At 43.9% G+C, this 22815-nt stretch overlaps 1 protein-coding gene across 1 annotated transcript in view; it reads right to left on the bottom strand.

Moving 5' to 3' along the window:
- Positions 1-7618: 7618 nt before the first annotated feature.
- The window catches only part of LOC110514161 (sphingomyelin phosphodiesterase 3), a 41590-nt gene continuing 26393 nt past the window's right edge, over positions 7619-22815 (bottom strand). The window contains exons 2-8 of the mRNA XM_021593712.2: positions 17115-18805; positions 11764-11839; positions 10553-10711; positions 10301-10390; positions 8970-9033; positions 8661-8820; positions 7619-8204 (exon numbers count right to left, since the gene is read on the bottom strand). Of these exons, the coding sequence (XP_021449387.2) occupies positions 8103-8204; positions 8661-8820; positions 8970-9033; positions 10301-10390; positions 10553-10711; positions 11764-11839; positions 17115-18464 (2001 nt within the window). The 5' untranslated portion in view covers positions 18465-18805 and the 3' untranslated portion in view covers positions 7619-8102. The remainder of the gene's footprint in view (positions 8205-8660; positions 8821-8969; positions 9034-10300; positions 10391-10552; positions 10712-11763; positions 11840-17114; positions 18806-22815) is intronic.

The raw sequence follows: 22815 nt of genomic DNA, 5'->3' as shown, positions 1-22815 counted from the left end.
GACGTAGTCTATAATGTACTGTACAAATAGCTGTGTGACGTACAATAGCTCAGTATCTTGTTATTTATTTTATACAGTCATTTTTGTTCATCTTTATCAAGGATGCCAATAATTGTGGGCGCAACTGTACATACAGAGCATTAAGGAAGTATTCAGACCCCTTGACTTATTCCACATTATGTTACGTTACAGCCTTATTCTAAAATTGATTTAATTGTTTTTTTTCCCTTCAATCTAAACACAACATCCCATAATGACAAAGAAAAAACAGGTTTTTAGAATTTTTTGCAAATTAATAAAAATAAATACATGTAAATATCACATTTACGTAAGTATTCAGACCCTTTACTCAGTACTTTGTTGAAGCACATTTGGGAGCGATTACAGCCTCGAGATTTCTTGGGTGTGACGCTACAAGCTTGGCACACCTGTATTTGGGGAGTTTCTCCCATTGTTCTTTGCAGATCCTCTCAAGCTCTGTTAGGTTGGATGGGGAGCGTCCCTGCACAGCAATTTTCAGGTCTCTCCAGAGATGTTCGATCAGGTTCAAGTTGGGGCTCTGGTTGGGCCACTCAAGGACATTCAGAGACTTGTCCCAAAGCCACTCTTGCGTTGTCTTCGCTGTGTGCTTAGGGTCGTTGTCCTGTTGGAAGGTGAACCTTCGCCCCAGTCTGAGGTAGGAGTGTTCTGGAGCAGCTTTTCATCAAGGACCTCTCTGTAATTTGAGAGTCCTTTAGGTGCCTTTTGGCAAACTCGAAGCGGGCTATCATGTGCCTTTTACTGAGCTCTGTCAGAGTGACCATCGGTTTCCTGGTTACCTCTCTTCTCCACCGACTGCTCAGTTTGGCCTGGTGGACAGCTCTAGGAAGAGTCTTTGGTGGTTCCAAACTTCTTCCATTTAAGAATGATGGAGGCCACTGTGTTCTTGGGGACCTTCAATGCTGCAGAATGTATTTGGTACCCTTCCCCAGATCTGTGCCTCGACACAATCCTGTCTCGGGGCTCTATGGACAATTCTTTCGACCTCGTGGCTTGGTTTTTGCTCTGGCATGCACTGTCAACTGTTGGACCTTATATAGACATGTGTGTGTCTTTCCAAATCATGTCCAATCAATTGAATTTACCACAGGTGGACCAATCAAGTTGTAGAAACATCTCAAGGATGATCATTGGAAACAGGATGCACCTGAGCATCATTTCGAGTCTCATGTCTCATGAATACTTATGTAAATAAGGTATTATTACTTTTTGTTCTTAATACATTTGCAAAAATGTCTAAAAACCCAGTTTGTGCTTCGTCATAATGGGGTATTGTGTGTGTATATGGATCAATTTTAGTATAAGGCTGTAACGTAAAAAAATGTGGAAAAAGTCAAGGGGCCTGAATACTTTGCAAATGCACTGTATACATGTAGCTCTGTGACATACAGTATATTCTAGTATGTACATTTTTACCCAAGCAGGTGATTTCCCCTCTTTATTAAAAGTCATACTATTACTGTTTTTTTTAAACTGTGGTTCTAGTCATGCATGTCAACGTCTTTAGTATAGAATGCATCATGGCCGTTGGCACAAATTCACTGTATTCATGATTGAATATTGCCATTCTAAATGAGAGTTGCTGTTTATGGTTGACTGGACAAGCAATTTGCTTAACTCATTGGCATATCAAGCATATCATCAAGCTCAAATGAACAATCTAGACCTAGAAATTAGATACAAATTACAAGGCATGTGTAATTGACTAGTTTGGAGGAATGTTATTTGGGGATATTGACCCTTGATTGGTAAAAGATGCCAAAATGAAAAGGTGTGTCTTTATGTTTATATTCTTTTGCTTTATGTTTATAGGGAGTCCCCTCGTTGGAGTTTTCAAAAAAGCTCATACAATGGAGTGTTCTACCACTGAAGAGTTATTTGTGGTTCTTCACAAAGTATTCAAGTGTAACATTGAACTCTCCTCTCCCCTGATATTAAAAAGAAGAAGTATATGTCATACGAGGAAAATACCCACAAGGTTTAACTTCCTTGTCACTTTTCTTTCTTTGGTACACAAGTGGTTTCGTTCCTTTCTAAGTCCCATATGCTGTGTGACTGACCACGATTACCTTATGTAACACCAAGCTTTCATAGAAAGTGAAGCTAATTAAATATCATCAAATATACAGTAACAGTCAAAAGTTTGGACACACCTACTCATTCAAGGGTTTTTCTTTAATTTGACTATTTTATACATTGTAGAATATTAGTGAAGACATCAAAACTATGAAATAACACATATGGAATCATGTAGTAATAAAAAATATATAATATATTTGAGATTTGAGATTTTTCAAAGTAGCCACCATTTGCCTTGATGACAGCTTTGCACACTCTTGGCATTCTCTCAACTGGCTTCATGAGGTAGTCACCTGGAATCCATTTCAGTTAACAGGTGTGCCTGGTAAAATTTTTATTTGTGGAATTCCTTTCCTTCTTAATGCATTTGAGCCAATCAGTTGTGTTGTGACAAGGTAGGGGTGGTATACAGAAGATAGTCCTATTTGGTAAAAGACCAAGGCCATATTATGGTAAGAACACCTCAAATAAGAAAAGAGAAATAACAGTCCATCCTTACTTTAAGACATGAAGGTCAATCAATGCGGAAAATGTCAAGAACTTTGAACATTTCTTCAAGTGCAGTCACAAAAACCATCAAGCACTTTGATGAAACTAGCTCTCATGAGGATCTCCACAGGAAACAAAGACCAAGAGTTACCTCTGATGCAGAGGATACGTTCATTAGAGTTACCAGCCTTAGAAATGGCTGCCCAAATAAATGCTTCACATAGTTCAAGTAACAGACACATCTCAACATCAACTGTTCAGAGGAGACTGAGGGCTTCATGGTCAAATTGCTTCAAAGAAACAACTTCTAAGGACACCAATAAAAATAAGAGACTTGCTTGGGCCAAGAAACACGAGCAATGAACATTAGACCGGTGGAAATCTGTCCTTTGGTCTGATGAGTCCAAATTTGACATGTTTGGATCCAACCACCGTATCTTTGTGAGAAGCAAAGTAGGTGAACGGATGATCTCCATCTGTGTGGTTCCCAACATGAAGCACGGAGAAGGAGGTGTGATGGCGTGGGGGTGCTTTGCTGGTGACACTGTACAGTATGTTATTTATTTAGAAATCAAGGCACACTTAACCAGCATGGCTACTACCGCATTCTGCAGCAATACGCCATCCCATCTGGTTTGCGCTTTGTGGGGCTATCATTTGTTTTCCAACAGGACAATGACCCAACCCACCTCCAGGCTGTGTAAGAGCTATTTGACCAAGAAGGAGAGTGATGGAGTGCTGCATCAGATGACCGGGCCTCCACAATCACCCGACCTCAATCCAATTGAGATGGTTTGGGATGAGCTGGACCGGAGAGTGAAGGAAAACCAGCCAACAAGTGCTCAAAGTATGTGCGAACTCCTTCAAGACTGCTGGAAAATCATTCCAGGTGAAGCTGGTTGAGAGAATGCCAAGAGTGTGCAAAGCTGTCATCAAGGCAAAGGGTGGCTACTTTGAAGAAACTGAAATGTAAAATATATTTGTATTTGTTTAACACTTTTTTGGTTACTACATGATTCCATATGTGTTATTTCATAGTGTTAATGTCTTTACTATTATTCTACATTGTAGAAAACAATAAAAACAAAGAACAACCCTTGAATGAATAGGTTTGTCCAAACTTTTGACTGGTACTGTATACCTGCATATCCCAACTCCCTCCTGAGACACCCTCGGAGAGTGGGTCACTGCCAGGGTCAGCCATTATCAACGGTGACCCATGAAAAACCCAGCAGTGGTGCAATTCTCAAACTGGTGTGCCTGGCACCTATTACCATACCCCATTCAAAGGCACTTAAATATTTTGTCTTTCCCATTCACCTTCTGAATGGCACACATACACAACCCATGTCTCAATGTCTCAAGGCTAAAAAAATCCTTATTTAACCTGTCTCCTCCCCTTCATCTACACTGATTGAAGTGGATTTAACAAGTGACATCAATAAGGAATCATAGCTTTCACCTGGATTCACCTGGTCAGTCGATGTTAAGGAAAGAGCAGGTGGTCCTAATATTTTATACACTCAGTGTATACCCACACAGTCATAGAAATGACTTGAATCTGCAGACAGCCATTTTGTTTCCATCCTGGCTCTGGGAGAAAGATTGATTGGCGGAAGTTCCATGTAATGTCTAGGTCGATGTGAGCTGTGGTATGCTGTAGTATGCTGGATTACCCAATGTGATACTGCCATGAATGTTCTATAAAAGTGTATTGTTGTTATTCAGAGATATTTACACAACTTGGGGTTGTGAAAATAAACACACACACACACACACACACACACACACACACACACACACACACACACACACACACACACACACACACACACACACACACACACAGTCCCTAAGTCCCAGAGGACACAGAGAGAGACAAGCAGTTTCTCTGGTGTTTTCCACTGGAGGTTTGGCAGAGAATGACCGTTGGTGAATGAGACTACTTTAGACATACACTCCACACTCAAATTAACACACAAAGAGCCAGCGATTCAAAGGGGGAAAATAATTTTTTTAAAGCAGAAGAAAATAAGCTGTTTGTCGAAGAAGCTTAAAAAGAGGAAGACAATTCCCCGCCACATCACTCAGAAAACAAGGCTACATCAAAGCAGAATTCCCAGTAAAATGAAATAAAACCCATCTGTAACAGTTATTATAGAAAACAAAATCAAAACAATAGTAAGGTGATGCATTTTCTGTGGAGAGACTAGAAGCCATTACACACTGCATGCAGCTATAGCAGTTCTGCCTGCCCTTTGACCCCCAATCCCTGACTCACACAGGCCCAACCCCAGAGAGGCTGAGGCACTGGAGAGTCAGACAAGCACAACAGGGATTTTATCTCTGTGAGTTTGTGTACTAAACCAAGGAACTGCAGCATTCTAAATAAGAAACAAGCAGATCGATAAAAAATATAAACCCTACCAATAATAATAATAATGATAATAATAAAGAGGCTTTAGAGAGTATAAAATCAACCAGCTGATAACGTTAGTAGATGAGTAGAAACTCCAGGTGGGCATACATACAGTACACATAGTACCAGTCAAAAGTTTGGAGACACTGACTCATTCAAGGGTTGTTCTTTATTTTTACTATTTTCTACATTGTAGAATAATAGTGAAGACATCAAAACTATGAAATAGCACATATGGAATCATGTGGTAACCAAGAAAGTGTTAAACAAATACAATTATATTTTATTTTTGAGATTCTTCAAAGAAGAATCCTTTGCCTTAATGACAGCTTTGCACACTCTTGGCATTCTCTCAACCAGCTTCACCTGGAATGCTTTTCCAAGAGTCTTGAAGGAGTTTCCACATATCCTGAGCACTTGTTGGCTGGTTTTCCTTCACTCTGTGGTCCAACTCATACCAAACCATCTCAATTGGATTGAGGTCGGGTGATTGTGGAGGCCCGGTCATCTGATGCAGCACTCCATCACTCTCCTTCTTGGTCAAATAGCTCTTACACAGCCTGGAGGTGTGTTGGGTCATTGTCCTGTTGGAAAACAAATGATAGTCCCACTAAGTACAAACCAGACGGGATGGCGTATTGCTGCAGAATGTTGTGGTAGTGTGCCTTGAATTCTAAACAAATCGCTGACAGTGTCACCAGCAAAGCACTCCCACACCATCACACCTCCTCCTCCATGCTTCACGGTGGGAACCACACATGCGGAGATCTTCTGTTCACCTACTCTGCGTCTCAGAAAGACAGGGTGGTTGTAAACAAAAATCTCAAATTTGGACTCCAGACCAAAGGACAGATTTCCACCGGTCTAATGTCCATTGCTCGTGTTTCTTGGTCCAAGCAAGTCTCTTCTTCTTATTGGTGTCCTTTAGTAGTGGTTTCTTTGCAGCAATTTGACCATCATTGACCTGATTCATGCCGGCTCATCTGAACAGTTGATGTTGAGATGTGTCTGTTACTTGAACTCTGTGAAGCATTTATTTGGGCTGCAATCTGAGGTGCAGTTAACTCTAATAAACTTATCCTCTGCAGCAGAGGTAAACTCTGTGTCTTCCTTTCCTGTGGCGCTCCTCATGAGAGCCAGTTTCATCATAGAACTAGATGTTTTTTGCGACTGAAATGTTCCAGATTGACTGACCTTCATGTAATGATGGAAGACCCAGAGTTACCTTCAAGTAATGATAGACTGTCGTTTCTCTCTGCTTATTTGAGCTGTTCTTGTCATAATATGGACTTGGTCTTTTACCAAACAGGGATGTCTTCTGTATACCACCCCTACCTTGTCACAACACAACTGATTGGCTCAAATGCATTAAGTAGGAAAGAAATTCCACAAATTAACTTTTAACAAGGCACATATGTAAGTTGAAATGCATCCCAGGTGACTGCCTCATGAAGCTGGTTGAGAGAATGCCAAGCGTGTGTAAAGCTGACATCAAGGGAAAAGATGGCTACTTTGAAGAATCTCAAATAGAACATATATTCTGATTTGTTTAACACTTTTTTGGTTACTACATGATTTCATGTGTTATTTTATAGTTTTGAAGTCTTCATTATTATTCTACAATGTAAAAAATAGTAAAAATAAAGAAAAACCATTGAATGGGTAGGTATGTCCAAACTTTTGAATGGTACTATACTTACATAGCTAGTAAAGTACAGAGATATTCTGACTGACCAGGCTTACTCACTGACCAGAAACGAATAATCAGGTGTGTAAACATTCTCCTCTGTTGTGGCCACAACCAGGAATAAGCTTTATAAAAACTGCACCATGCTAAAGGTGGACATGGGGTCATCACATATCCCAAAGCCAGCCCTGCACACATAGGCACATCCCTTATCGTCCTGTGATACAGCCAGCAATAGCAACAGAGTCAATACTATACTGCTAGAACAGGTGAGAGAGTAAAAAGGTGTGATCACAAACAAGGCAGGCAGGAGTGCCGTCTGTGTCTGTGTCTGTAATGCGTGTGTTTGTGGGTATTGGCAGGGTGGCATTTCATGCAGAAACATTGCATTGGCAGTATTTGAGGTTGTATCGTCAAGGGAACATGCTTATCGCCCTGGAGACCAGGCTTCCAACCTAAACAATCTCTTATCGAGGGATTGAAGTCTGAAATCCTCATTCCCCTCTCCATGCAGATACCCCCCCACTTCCCCACCCAGGCCTTCCTAACTATGTTCCTCTTATCTAATCATATCAGGTGTTCCTCACTTCTCAGCTCTGCCAAACAACCTACCAACCAACCTCCACTGAAACATGAGATGCCTGTAAGTGGTGGCCCCAAAAACATACATTTTCAGTCAAAGATGTTGGTTTTCATACAACTCCTGCATTATAAATGTAAAGTATTAAATGCAGGTGTTTAAACTCCCTACAAAGATGGTGCAGTGACCATAGAAACCTTTAGAAAGAGTTAGAAAAAAATACATTTTTGCTGAGGTTCCTTCAATTGACAAGAACAAACACCAACAGAGAAACACAGAGGGCCATAGAAAGCCAGGCTACACTCTAGATTCCATGAGTCATACAAATGTTGCCATTTTTTTATCATAGAAATGAAGAACAAAGATTTGACACCTCCGAGCCCAAAAAGTAAAAACATAAAAAGGTCAAACATAAATGAGGCCTAAAAACAAAATACTCCCTAAATACAGGAAATTATTTATAGTAAATCAATCATTGGGACTCCATCATCAGGGAGCTGATAGTCCACGAGGACCAGAGGTGATACAGTACGGTGGCCTGTAGGTGCGTGAGTCAAACTGAAACTGTCTGTGTGTTTAAGTCTTTGGCTCAGTCTCTCAGATCCACATTAGGCCCAGTCCAGACCTCTGACACACACAACAACCACTCCTTTCTCTCTCCATCAGGTTCCATCTGGATCACATGATTCCTCTGTATCTGCTCTTCTCTTTCTTCCTCTTTGTATCCATCTTTATTTTCTTTGTCAAGCTCTGTAGTTCTCAGGCCTGAGTCCCTTTCGTTCTCTCTCTCTCTCTCTTCCCTCCCCATTCTAAGGTTCCTCCTCTCCCGTGGACACAGCCAGACGCATGGCCACAGACAGGTGGTCAGTGAGGCCGGCTAGCTGGGTGATGAAGCTGAACTCTTCAATGTCCTGCAGGTGGCGACAGAGAGAAGGTTCATGACGTCGCCACAATAATTTCATGATACAACATTATGGGATTACAGATTAATTATATAAAGTCAGCATAATACTAGATTACAACACAGTGCATTTTAAATCATAATATTCTGCACCACTGTGTGTATCTGAAAATGTATGTCGACCAGAATTCCTGCCATAGCCAAGTTTAATCACAAGGGGGCAGTTCAGTGCAACGATTGATAATGAGAAAAACTACAGCAGTAGTACGAGATGTTGTCCTGCACAGATTTGCAATCTATGCAAATAAAGTCATTTGGTTTTCTAATGATGAAAACATTGACCTAACCCTAACTCTCCTTTCCCAGTTTGTTTGATCTGGTCTTGATGCTCAGTCTCCTCTCTTTGCATGTTTCTACATCACAACCTCCTTGGTATCTACAGGGTCTTTAGCCAGGATTTACGTACCACTTTCCAGTCCTGCTGCACCTCCTCTCTGTAAAGGATGTAGTCGATCCTCCTCCCATTGCCTTTCAGGGGGATTTTTCTGCCCTTCTGATTAGGACAGTGGTTTTTATTGGTGGGGAACACCAGGTATTCCTTCCTCCCCTCCTCATTCTCCATCACTCTGTCAACAAAAACAACCAATAAACAACTTAAAAATACCATACAATTTCAACAGATATTAATATGTGTATATGTATTGTCTACCTGTGTGTGTGTGTGTGTGTGTGTGTGTGTGTGTGTGTGTGTGTTGATATTCGTTGTTTTACTTACTTTTGTAAACTCTCTGGTGAGCTGACCTCCTCGTCATAAAGCCCACTGGTGTCCAGTAGTGTACCTGTTAACACACACATACACACTACACTGTTTTTCTGATGTGCTTTTCTTTCAAAAACAAGGACATTTCTAAGTGACCCCAAACGTTTGAATGGTAGTGTTTATCTGGGTATAAAAGGGTATAAAACTATTTCGAGAGTGTTGAAAGTTTCCAAGATCACAGTGGTCTCCATCATGGCTAAATAAAACAAATATGGAACTCCCCAAACTCTGCCTAGAGCTGGATGTCCAACCAAACTGAGCAACTTGGAAAGAAAGAACCCAATGACCACTCTAACAGACCTACATAGTTCCTTGACTGAGATTGGAGAACCTGCCTGTCTCTACATCACTCTACATCACCAATCTGGGCTTTATGGGAGAGCGGCCAGACGGAAGCTACTCCTGAGAGAAAGGCACATGAAAACACGCCTGGAGTTCGCAAAAAGGCACGTGAAGGAGTCTGTGGTCTGATGAGACAAAAATGTAACTCTTTAGCCTGAATGCAAAACGGTATGTCTGGAGGAAACCAGGCACAGCATCATGCTATTAGGATGCTTTTCATCAGCAGGGACTGGGAGACAGATAAGAATAGAGGGAACAATGAATGGAGCCAAACAGACAAATCCTTGATGAAAACCTGCTTCAGGGTGCAAACAACCTTAGACTGGGGGGTGAAGATTTACGTTCCAACAGGACAATGACCCCAAGCATACAGACAAAGCAATGCTGGAATGGCTTCAGAACAAGAATGTGAAAGTCCTTGACTGGACCAGCCAAAGCATTTCTGTATTTCATTTTCAATACATGTGCTAAATTTCCAAAAGCATGTTTTCACTTTGTCATTAGCTGGTATTGTGTGTGTAGATGGGTAAGAAAAAACATTTTGAATTCAGGCTGTAACACCGCAAAACGTGGAGTAAATCACGGGGTAGGAATACTTTCTGAAGGACTGTAAACTCCTATATATCTACACATTGGCTCTAGTGCACAATAAACTTGGCTTGGTTGAATATACGCCAACATCCATCCTTCCATCTCTCACAGCATATAGCACTTGCCAAACATCACTGTGTCCTAGATAATGTTCCCTCTCCTTTAGATTCGGTTCCAGACCATAATTCTCCAGGTTTATGCCAACATCTATTGTACTTATTTTTGGTCTGCACAGTGTGTGCCCAGATTGGCTGCTATAGGAAATCAAGCTTTTTCTAAAGAGGCAAAGCCTAGTTCCCTGACACGAGCACACCCACTTCCTCCAGTACCAGCCCAAACTTCTATCCACTCACCCAGAGCCCAAGGCTTGTCCTCCCCTGGCCCCAGGCGACATGGGTCTTTGTACTGGGTGAAGACAGCATGCTGCTGCTCCAGTTTATCCTCTGAAATAGAGGGGTGCAATGAGAAACAAAGAGGTGCTTGTCTGTACAGATCCACCAGACATTGGTCTAGATACATAAAATTATATGTACAACACCCACAAGTACAATTTCTGCAGGATGTCAGAGAACAGAAGATTTTCACGCAGTCAGACAGCTAGCTACCTGAGGAGCAGTTGTCGAAATTGAGGTCGCCGAGGACAACATCAAAGGCCACCTGGTCCTCCAGACCCTTCTCCTCCGAGGGGCGGGACGTCATCTTGCGGAACTCCGCCCCCCACACCAAGAGCAGATCCAACTGCTCACAACGCACAGCTGCATCTCCTGAGAGATGGAGAGAGAGACAGGGAGAGAGACAGAGAGAGAGAGAGAGACAGGGTGAGAGAGAGGAGGGTGTGGGGGATGGAAATAAAACAATTGAGTGGCTTAGCATAGCTTAGCCAGCGAGGATGACCATGCTACTAAACGTATTTGTATGGGGGAAGAGCAGGGATTGTCAGGAACCCTGGATGACGTATATTCAATGCTGATCATTTATGAGTCAACAAGACAATGCAAACATGTGTTCTAAATGTAGACAGTAATATAATAGTTGCCTCTGCCTGCACAAGCAGCAAAGGCCAAAATAAACAGAAGTAAAATGCACAAGTACACACACACACACACACACACACACACACACACACACACACACACACACACACACACACACACACACACACACACACACACACACAGAACAAGCAGTAAGAAGGGAAAAATGGGCCATGAAAAACAAACAGCAATAAAAATGTGCCCCGTTGCAAAGATGTATACTGTAGTGTGCAGCATCACCCAGAACATAATGAGGCTTTTCTTGTACTCTCTCCCATATGTTTAAGTTGTCTTTAGAAATAGCCGTAGTTCTATAATTAGCTGAGTGAGCAGACTCTCAGAGACATGGGAGGCTCCAGAAATAGCAGAGAGATCTGTCTTGGTAAAAAATTAGACCCAGAGACCAGAGGCTTTAAATAGGCCTGACACTTAAAACAGCTTGAGCTTGTCTCCATGGGAACAGAGGATGTGTGCGGGTTTGATGCATCCATTTATCATATACACCGAGGTAGAAAGCTGAGTAGTCTACTACACACTAACCACCTTAAACCATCTGCCTACGACTGTTGTGTTCACACACTCACCTGTACAGGTACAATCACACTCACACCCTTTTTTTATCCTATAACATTTGTCCTATTTCTCTCTGATATTCACATTAGACCACAGAGCCAGAATAGACCCATTCAGACACTAGAGAGAATAAGTGTTATGGCTGGGATCCAATTAAAAAAGCAGCTCAAAATGTATTGCTTTGTGGATGTGTATTGTTCTCAACGTACCTTCAATGGCATGCAGATGAGTGCAGGTGAGATATCCCACAACTCTTTGCTCCTGATGGGAGGTGCCTACCTGCACCTGTAGAGAATAGGGAGAGACAAAGAGGAAGTTAAATATCTCTGTCAACAAGTTGATTGAATATTGAATTAGAAAACATTTAATACCGCATTTACACCACCTTCTCTGTCATTGGCCCAATCGCAAAACTCTCATCCTCCATCTGTCTCCTCTCCCTCCCTCTCGTCTCCCCTCTCCAACACTCTTTTCTCTGACATTGTCCCTCTTTGAAATCCCCTCAGTGGAGACAGTCTGTCCATCACTGTCTTGATTTACAGCCCTGAATTGGCTATGATGAGCGTGGAATGAATGGAGAGGCTTTTACTGCAGATTACACTGGGTCTGTGAGACTGGGCCAAAAATGGATACTGAATGGATGGACTGGTGCTCTTGAGTGTAAGGAATGGGTGGACTACACAGAGGGGTGTAGGGTACAGGGGCCGATTAGAGTATTTGATTGTGTGGGTTGGAAACACACAGTGTTCTGAAGTCTCGCGCAGAATCAGTCAAGGTCTCTTTAAAGACCTTTATGAGGAGATCTCTGAATAGGTCTCCTCTGTGATCAGGGCTATTGTAAATTGGATTAGATTTGATTACAGTGTATTCAAGTTCTCTGTTCAGACACTGTGCAGTCATCCAATCACTGAATTGCAGTCTTGGCTTGGTCTCACCATCAAGGCCCTCACAGTAAATGCTGAGGACCAATAAAGCATTAACCCACTTAGCTAGACTTTAATATGAAATGCAAGCTTTACATTTTAGACCTCAAACATAATAAATTCAGTGACATTTCCATCCCACAGAGATTTGCAACATTAACTCAATTAAGATGCAGTAAACTCTATGTCCAGCCATAACCTGACACACTGTACTGTCTCTGACCCGTCTGTAGAGCTGGAGCTGCTGCCTCCCCAACCCTCTCACCATGTCCCTGTCTCCCCCCCCCCCCTGTCCCCCCCCCCCTCTCTCTCTCTCTCTCTCTCTCTCTCTCTCTCTTTCATCTCCTCTCTCATTCCCTGACTGTATCCCTGTGTATGAATATTTCAGAGGCTTATCCATGCTTGGGTAAGTGTGTGCTCTGAAACTGACAACAGGCCTGAAGGGAATCAGGGGTATGTGTCTCGGGCCTCTTGTGTGTGTGTGCGCGCTTAAATGTGTGTGTGTGTGTGCACATGTGTGTGTGTCGCTGTGTGTTTGTGTTTTACGTAGGCTGTGTGAGAAAATAAATATATTATAATGATGATTATGATAATTGGAACTGACTAAACTAGTAGCAGGGTAAAAGGTCCATGTGATTCCAAAGGACTAGATATGTGACCCACTTTAAATTCTCCTGCACCCAGACCTTTGTCTCTCTCATCATGGAGGCTAGAGAGAGGGGCCAATACCTCTACAGTACACCATTACTGTGTTCAATGCTTAAATAGACTTTCACATTGACACATGCAGAGTAACAGCAAAGCCCTTTATCCACCAGGAGGGAAGGTGATTTAAATCAACAAATGGAGTCGACCTCAGCACTGAGAGGAGAAGCTATGGGTTTATTTATTTAATTGATTTCCATTTGATGTGAGCTTTGAGTGGGCCTGGCCCTGTTTTGAGGTTTTCTCTGTAATTCAAACAACACATGCACGCACGCACGCACGCACGCACGCACGCACGCACGCACGCACGCACACACACACACACACACACACACACACACACACACACACACACACACACACACACACACACACACACGCACCTTCTTCACCCTTGTCCTTTGCGGTTTTAAATAATAAATAGAGGGCTAATTGTTGAGACTCAAATTATTTAATTACTGGGTTGCTCACTCTTCAGGGAGACATTTTTAATTAAGTTAATATCTCTGCACACTCTCCTCCCCATATCCCTCCCTTCCTCCCTCCTTCCCTCCCTTCCTCCCTCCTTCCTTTTGCCTCCAGAGCTCATGTCTTTGTAATGTTTGAGTCTGTCACTTTGTATTGGAAGTGAAATCTGCCACTTTCACTTCATGTAGGTCTGCTTACACCATAGACTGTTGTAGGAAATGACCCTGTAATATTGATTTGGTCACAAGACTCCCAAGCTTAGAGAGAAATATCCCTGGGATACATAATTGTTTCTGAAGCCCAGTGGCATGTATTCATGGATGCCAAGGGAAGCCAGGCATCCCCAAATATTTCACCAATTTATTTTAATTTTTTTATCACAGCACCCCTCTGTCTCAGTATGTGTAGTCCATGTATCTGATGCTGTCTGGACAGTGAAACAGCGCCCCCTCTGTCTCAGTATGTATAGACCATGTATCTGATGCTGTCTGGACCAAAAGAGTATGACATGTTGCGGCCGTAGCATTTGATGATTGATGCCAGCAAGCATTTGGCCTCGGTTGATAAAATAATTATAAACTAATTAGCCAATCAGTGTTGAGCTGAGCTCAACTGTGGGCTGTCCTGGTGCAGCGAAAATCCAGTTTGGATTTGGCTTCAAAACAATCAAATCACATCCTAAGCAAAACTTAATTTTAGTTTCTGGCCTGCTTGTGTTGATGTCCTGCAGTAGCTAGCTTGCTAAATCGGCACTTTCCTAAACCATGGATGGAGATGGGGATTTAGATGTGGTTTTGACTTAATTCTCTGTACAGGCCAATGATTATGAGGACGATTATGATCTAATCATAAATAAAACGTTGTACCACTGGCCTGAGACGATTGAAGTTCAATATCTAGCCTAGTAGGCTCAGGTTAACTAGCTAGCTAACTTAGCTGGTTCATTGCTACCCACGCGGGAAAGTTAGGTTAGCAAGCATTTTAACTAGGCAGCCTATGACAGAGCCATAGAGAGTGGAGGATGGTATTGGTGCTCAACTAGTCTACAAGTAGGGTGAGTAAAAATTTTTTTTTACTTGTGCAAGCACAAACACACACACACACACACACACACACACACACACACACACACACACACACACACACACACACACACACACACACACACACACACACACACACACACAAAAATCAGTACCATGGACAGCCACAATATATCTTTAAGTTTACTTTTAGTGTATTAAACTAAGCATAATAGCCTTGTTGATTTGATGATGTTTTAATGTTTAAGTTGAAATGGTTCTGAAATAGTTGAGGCAGTGCTCCTGTTGTCTTTGTGCTGACGAACGAACGGGTAACTCCGTGGTTCTAAATCAGTAGTTGTTTAGTAAACTGTCGAAAACATTAACTTGCTTGACCATGCTGAAGGTCATATAACAGTTTGTCACATGCAATATTTGCTCTGTGGAGTTCAGCGGGTTCAGCGGAAAGGTTTTGTGACGAAACACATGTTGTATGTTTAGTTGAATTTATTCCGCCACTGTGTGACTGTTGCCGTTTTGTTGTCACAGCCTTATTGTATATCACTGTGGCGTATGAACTAACGGTTATAGAGCAAACAACGTAAATATCACAACATAGGTTGTAATATGGCTTTTCTACTGGCTTGGCTTCCTCTGTGATTTTACACACACACCGCTACTGCTGAAGCCTGCTAGTCTTTGGGGTCAAGCTGTATTAGAACCCTGCAGATAGGGGTCAATACTACAGCTCTGGAGACAGTGAGATGGTGACCGATAATGACCCTGGGGAAGAGGGAGGGAGGCACTTAGAGGCAACACCATGTGAGCTTGTTATCTGAAGCAATAGCTAGCAGGGGCAGGTATCAAACCTGGGTGTCAGAGTGGTAGAACTACTTGGTGCCTACAGTATCTAGCAGGCCTGTCAGCCTCCTAGCATCTTTCAGATCCATCACCACCTTCAGGCTGAGCTGCCCCAGCAGGACCTGAAGCCCAGCCAGAACCAGGGATGCATTCCAAATGGCACTCTATTCCCTACATAGCCATCGCTACAGCCACAGACCCATTCTCAGCCACACAGCCTCAGTCCCAGCCCCAGCCACATAGCCTCAGCCCCAGCCACACAGCCTCAGCCCCAGCCACACAGCCTCAGCCCCAACCACAACAGCCTCAGCCCCAACCACAACAGCCTCAGCCCCAGCCACACAGCCCCAGGCGCCAGCCCCAGCCCCAGCCACACAGCCTCAGCCCCAGCCACACAGCCCCAGGCCCCAGCCCCACAGCCCCAGCCACACAGCCTCAGCCCCAGCCACACAGCCTCAGCCCCAACCACAATAGCCTCAGCCCCAGCCACACAGCCTCAGCCCCAGCCACACAGCCCCAGGCCCCAGCCCCAACCACAATAGCCTCAGCCCCAGACACACAGCCCCAGGCCCCAGCCCCAACCACAATAGCCTCAGCCCCAGCCACACAGCCTCAGCCATGCAGATTAGTGATCACTAAACTAAAACTCTTCTCCGATCTGCCTGTCATCACTCTCCCCAATGAAGTCAACACACAGTGCCTCGTCAGTCACCCACAGCACACGGCACAGCGCTGCTACGGCAGCAGACTACCATAGCTCACTGCTGGGAATGGGAGTGACTAACATTCTAGCCAAATGTATGTTTTAATGTATGTTTTAGGAAAAGTTGCGAATCTGTAGTTTTGGAGCAACTCGAAAGCCCAAAGACAGCTGTAATAGAAGATTATCCTTAAAAAGGAAGATCAAATAGGCTCAATAAGCTCCTGTTGCCCTGTGCCAATTCAAATGTTGTTCTTGAAACTGTTTTAGTGTCACTACAACATACAAAAAGAGACCTTGCTTGTTTGAGAACTTCAAAGACAGCCCACCTAATTATAATCAAATACAAAAATATGGGAATAGCAAAAACTGCTGAAATGACACCACCCTTTGAACAGAGGGTAGACACATATCTGCAACCCTCAAAAGAAAACTAAGGCCTACAGTTTTATTTGAGACCGAATAAAAGGAATAAAAATAAATTCATTTTTGTCCTGGTGTCTGCCAGGATTTCAAGAGAGATGTTCAATTTCAAAATCCCCCCCAAGCCAAGGCTACAGGGGACTATGCCTAAATAATTCAACTTTGTTTTGTTCAAACTGTTTCTGCGACAGATAGATTGAATATATCTGTCCAACAAAAGAGGAGACAGATCCAACCTCAAGAAGCAGCCAGAAGTGAGGATGCAGCCTGGAGGACATTTAAGTCCTTCACCAAAAGTCTGGCCCAATAAGAGGCAGTAACACATTGGTAAAACTCACCGGGTTGAAAAGTACTAGCCTAATTACTATTATTCCTTCAGCCTTTTACACACTGACAGAGATTTATTTACAGCACTTGCCAATGCTATCAGAAGGATAGACAGAGAAAAAACACCTCACCTTGACAAAGAGGACTCCTTTCGCTGCGAGGGCGTCTTCCCCTCGGCCGTTGGGGTAGCACTCGTAGTGGGCGTCCAGTATGGGATAGCGGCTGGCCATCATGACGCCGCTGTTCAGGAACTTGAAGCGGGAGCAGCAGCCCTTCCAGGCGTAGCGGCCCACATCACTCAGGATGTAGGGGAAGTAGTGGTGCAGCTGCTGCCTCAGCCTGGACATGGCCCGGTGGTCAAACACTTCCTGCAGACACAGGAAGTCCAGGTTGGCAGGGAAGAAGGCAGAGATCTCATGGTCGAATCCGTCGTCGCCTTGGCGCCGCTTGCGACCCGAGTGCTTCTTGAACATGGAGGTGCGGTGGGACAGGGTGTTGTTAGAAGACACCCCCCCTGTCAGGCTCTCTGCATCACCTTCCCCTTGGTGATTCCCTGTCCCGGCCTCTGGGGGGTCTGGCTCTGGGGCACTGATACTGATCTGGACCCCCGAGGCATGCATGGGGCAGTCTGGGGAGTTCTGGGCCCCTGTGGTGTGCAGTGGACAGTCAGAGTTGTTCTGAGAACCAGCAGTGTGAAGGGGGCACTCTGGTGTGTCCTCTCCACCAGCTACATGGATGGGACAATCTGAGGAGCCCTGGTCCCCTTTTGAGTGTATGGGGCAGTCAGCACCTGCAGTGTGTATGGGGCAGTTTGGACCTGTGGTGTGTATTGGGCAGTCGGTTACGGGTTCGGTCTCGGCCTCGGGTGTGTTGTCGGGCCGCTGGCCCAGGGAGGATGTCCGTCGGAACCCTGTGACCAGGCTGCTGAAGGAAGTTGCGCTGATGGAGGTGTTGGTGGGGGAGTCGATGTATATCTTGATCTGCGGCCGGCTGGCCCCGTTACGGATGCGCTTGCCCACCTCGCGGGCACGGCGCTGGGTCTCAGACAGGTTGTTGAAGCGTGCCAGGGAGTCTGGCAGTAGGCACACGTTGGAACTGCCGAAGCAGAAGCTGCGGCCCTGCGGCCTCCAGTCGGCCAGTGACGCCACACCCCCCTGCTCGGCCTGGTGCTTGTCTGGGCGGCGGTGGGTGTAGAGATAGGGATGGCGGGCCGTCTGCAGGGTAGCCCACAGCAGGAAGCCCAGCAGAGCGAAGGGCAGCGAGGCCAGGAGGAGCAACAGGTAGAGCGGGGTGGACACCAGCACATACAGCGTCACAAAGGAGCAGGGGTCCTGGGAGCGCCGACGCTTCTCCAGAGAGGTTGCCACGCAGGAGGACAGCAGGCGGTCCAGCAGCCAGTAGCAGGGGAAGATGAAGCCCCATGACAGGCTGCTGAGGCACCGTAGGAAGGCACTAGAGTAGGGAGAGGTGTGGAGGACCATCTCTTCTCTGGCTCACATAAAACACTTTTACACTAAAATCAATGGGGAAAAAACTAAACTCAAATCTACCCTCCCCCCTGAGTGGAGAAAAAGACACTACATGGTTCCCTTTGCTTTCACCAGCAGGCTCTGAAGCTCTTTCTCTGACAACAGGAGGCTCCTTTATCCTCCCCCTCCCCTCTTAACAGTGGACCTCCAATGGAGGAAGGATGAACTATAATCTCTGGGTGGAGATCATCTTGACGACGTGGAACTAAATGCTGCAGTCACAAAGGTTCCATGGACATCAGGGAGTCAGATCTATGAAGAAGTAGATCTCACCACTATCTCAGCATCAGAACCTGCAGATAGAAGATGGAGGAAAGAAGCACAGAGGGAGAGATAGAGAGAGAGAATGTATAAGAGAAATAGGGAGAGAATAAATGGAAGGGGAATTAGCTGTGCAATGACTCACTGTGATGAAAAGTGTGGTCAGCAAAATGGGTCTTAATTTCACTAATGTCCCCCAATGGTTAGAAATACTGCTTCACAGATACATAGTTTCTGATAGGCTTGTGTGCATGCCATAATATGTACTACAGCAAAACAGAGATTCATGGGTGTGTCTGTGTGTTGAAACAGTCAAAATGAGACATGTTTATATTATAACACAACAAAAACCCCAATTGGTTTTAGTGACAAAACATGGTTTATCAATCAGCAGAATTCATAGCAAATAGCAGTGCTGTAAACGATCTTTAGACACAGGAGGCAATCAGAGGGGTAACCTTATTTGAATAGAGGTTGAGTGAAAAAGGAAAGCAATCCACTCTGTATAAATAAATCATGAATTGTTAATTCATTCATTGAAACAGTTGAGGGTTTAACAACACTGGAGGGTCACTGGCCTCAGCCTAACCCCGGAGCCACCAAACCATATTCAGCACAACCTGGAGTGTGTGTGGCAGAGGCCCTGGGGCAAGACTGTGCTACAAAGACTGTATATGTCAGAGTCGTGTGTGTAGGTGGTAGGGAAGTCAGGCGCAGGAGAGTCAAACGGAGTGTAATGGAGTCTTTTAATATATGTCCACTAAACATGCTCCAAACACTAAATGTACATACATAAATAAACATGGATACGAGGACCCGCCGCGCACCCATACAACCATAAAAACAAATACTGACATAAAACAATCTCTGACAAAGACATGAGGGGAAACAGAGGGTTAAATACACAACAGGTATTGAATGGGATTGAAACCAGGTGTCTAGGAAGACAAGACAAAACCAATGGAAAATGAAAAATGGATCAATTATGGCTAGAAGACCGGTGACGTCGACCGCCGAGCACCGCCCGAACAAGGAGAGGCAACGACTTCGGTAGAAGTCGTGACAGTATAAATGATTATGTTTATTTATTTATATTTAACCTTTATTTAACTAGGCAAGTCAGTTAAGAATAAATTCTTATTTACAATGACGACCTACCAAAAGTCAAAAGGCCTCCTGCGGGGACAAATCAAATCAAGATGTAGAGCTTACAGTGAAATGCTTACTTATGAGCCCCTAACCAACAATGCAGTTTCAAAAAAATACGGATAAGAATAAGAGATAAAAGTAACAAGTAATTAAAGAGCTGCAGTAAAATAACAATAGTGAGACTATATACAGGGGGTACCAATTCAGAATCAATGTGCGGGGGCACCGGTTAGTTGAGGTAGATGTACAGTGCCTTGCGAAAGTATTCGGCCCCCTTGAACTTTGCGACCTTTTGCCATATTTCAGGCTTCAAACATAAAGATATAAAACTGTATTTTTTTTGTGAAGAATCAACAACAAGTGGGACACAATCATGAAGTGGAACGACATTTATTGGATATTTCAAACTTTTTTAACAAATCAAAAACTGAAAAATTGGGCGTGCAAAATTATTCAGCCCCTTTACTTTCAGTGCAGCAAACTCTCTCCAGAAGTTCAGTGAGGATCTCTGAATGATCCAATGTTGACCTAAATGACTAATGATGATAAATACAATCCACCTGTGTGTAATCAAGTCTCCGTATAAATGCACCTGCACTGTGATAGTCTCAGAGGTCCGTTAAAAGTGCAGAGAGCATCATGAAGAACAAGGAACACACCAGGCAGGTCCGAGATACTGTTGTGAAGAAGTTTAAAGCCGGATTTGGATACAAAAAGATTTCCCAAGCTTTAAACATCCCAAGGAGCACTGTGCAAGTGATAATATTGAAATGGAAGGAGTATCAGACCACTGCAAATCTACCAAGACCTGGCCGTCCCTCTAAACTTTCAGCTCATACAAGGAGAAGACTGATCAGAGATGCAGCCAAGAGGCCCATGATCACTCTGGATGAACTGCAGAGATCTACAGCTGAGGTGGGAGACTCTGTCCATAGGACAACAATCAGTCGTATATTGCACAAATCTGGCCTTTATGGAAGAGTGGCAAGAAGAAAGCCATTTCTTAAAGATATCCATAAAAAGTGTTGTTTAAAGTTTGCCACAAGCCACCTGGGAGACACACCAAACATGTGGAAGAAGGTGCTCTGGTCAGATGAAACCAAAATTGAACTTTTTGGCAACAATGCAAAACGTTATGTTTGGCGTAAAAGCAACACAGCTGAACACACCATCCCCACTGTCAAACATGGTGGTGGCAGCATCATGGTTTGGGCCTGCTTTTCTTCAGCAGGGACAGGGAAGATGGTTAAAATTGATGGGAAGATGGATGGAGCCAAATACAGGACCATTCTGGAAGAAAACCTGCAAAAGAGTCTGCAAAAGTCTGCAAAAGACCTGAGACTGGGATGGAGATTTGTCTTCCAACAAGACAATGATCCAAAACATAAAGCAAAATCTACAATGGAATGGTTCAAAAATAAACATATCCAGGTGTTAGAATGGCCAAGTCAAAGTCCAGACCTGAATCCAATCGAGAATCTGTGGAAAGAACTGAAAACTGCTGTTCACAAATGCTCTCCATCCAACCTCACAGAGCTCGAGCTGTTTTGCAAGGAGGAATGGGAAAAAAATTCAGTCTCTCGATGTGCAAAACTGATAGAGACATACCCCAAGCGACTTACAGCTGTAATCGCAGCAAAAGGTGGCGCTACAAAGTATTAACTTAAGAGGGCTGAATAATTTTGCACGCCCAATTTTTCAGTTTTTGATTTGTTAAAAAAGTTTGAAATATCCAATAAATGTCGTTCCACTTCATGATTGTGTCCCACTTGTTGTTGATTCTTCACAAAAAAATACAGTTTTATATCTTTATGTTTGAAGCCTGAAATGTGGCAAAAGGTCGCAAAGTTCAAGGGGGCCGAATACTTTCGCAAGGCACTGTACATGTAGGTAGAGTTATTAAAGTGACTATGTATAGACGACAACAGAAAGTAGCAGTGGTATAAATGGGGGGGGGGGGGGGGGGGGGTGTAAATAGTCTGGGTAGCCATTTGACTAGATGTTTAGGAGTCTTATGTCTTGGGGGTGGAAGCTGTTTAGAAGCCTCTTGGACTTAGACTTGCTGTGTGGTAGCAGAGACAGTCTATGACCAGGGTGGCAGGAGTCTTTGACCATTTTTAGGGCCTTCCTTTGACACCACCTGGTATAGAGGTCCTGGATGGCAGGAAACTTGGCCCCAGAACTGGGCCGTTCGCACTACCCTCTGTAGTGCCTTGCGGTCAGAAGCCGAGCAGTTGCCATACCAGGCAGTGATGCAACCAATGCTCTCGATGGTGTAGCTGTAGAACCTTTTGTAGATCTGAGAACCCATGCCAAATCTTTTCAGTCTCCTGAGGGGGAATAGGTTTTGTCGTGCCCTCTTCATGACTGTCTTGGTGTGCTTGGACCATGTGATTGCTTTTCTGATTTTCGTGACCAAGTTACCTGATGCTAAGTGTACTTATTGTTTTCTCGAGCGATCGATAAACTTACACAAGCGCTTGTATTGCTTTCGCTGTAAAGCATAATTTCAAAATGAGACGACAGATGGACGACAGATGGATTAACAAAAGGCTAAACTGTGTTTTGCAATATTGCACTTGTGATTTCATGAATATGAATAGTTCCTCTGACACCGCTTATTATATAGGTCCTGGATGGCAGGAAGCTTGTCCACAGTGATGTACTGGGCAGTATGCACTACCCTCTGTATCGCCTTACGGTCAGATGCCCAAGCAGTTTCCATACCAGGCGGTGATGCAGTCAATAGAGAGTCAGAGTCCAGAGTGTGGGAACAAACATAGCCTGTCCCATGGTTGGGTAAACAAGCAAGTTCATAGTCATGAGGCAAATAGCATAAAGCACAAGAAACAAATACAACAACTTGAAAAGATCGCCAGGTGGAATCAACAGT

The sequence above is a fragment of the Oncorhynchus mykiss genome, chromosome 1, assembly GCF_013265735.2.
Source record: "Oncorhynchus mykiss isolate Arlee chromosome 1, USDA_OmykA_1.1, whole genome shotgun sequence".
Taxonomy (NCBI): domain Eukaryota; kingdom Metazoa; phylum Chordata; class Actinopteri; order Salmoniformes; family Salmonidae; genus Oncorhynchus; species Oncorhynchus mykiss.
Note: the sequence above shows the minus strand (reverse complement) of the source record. Positions and strands in the feature narration are given on the sequence as shown.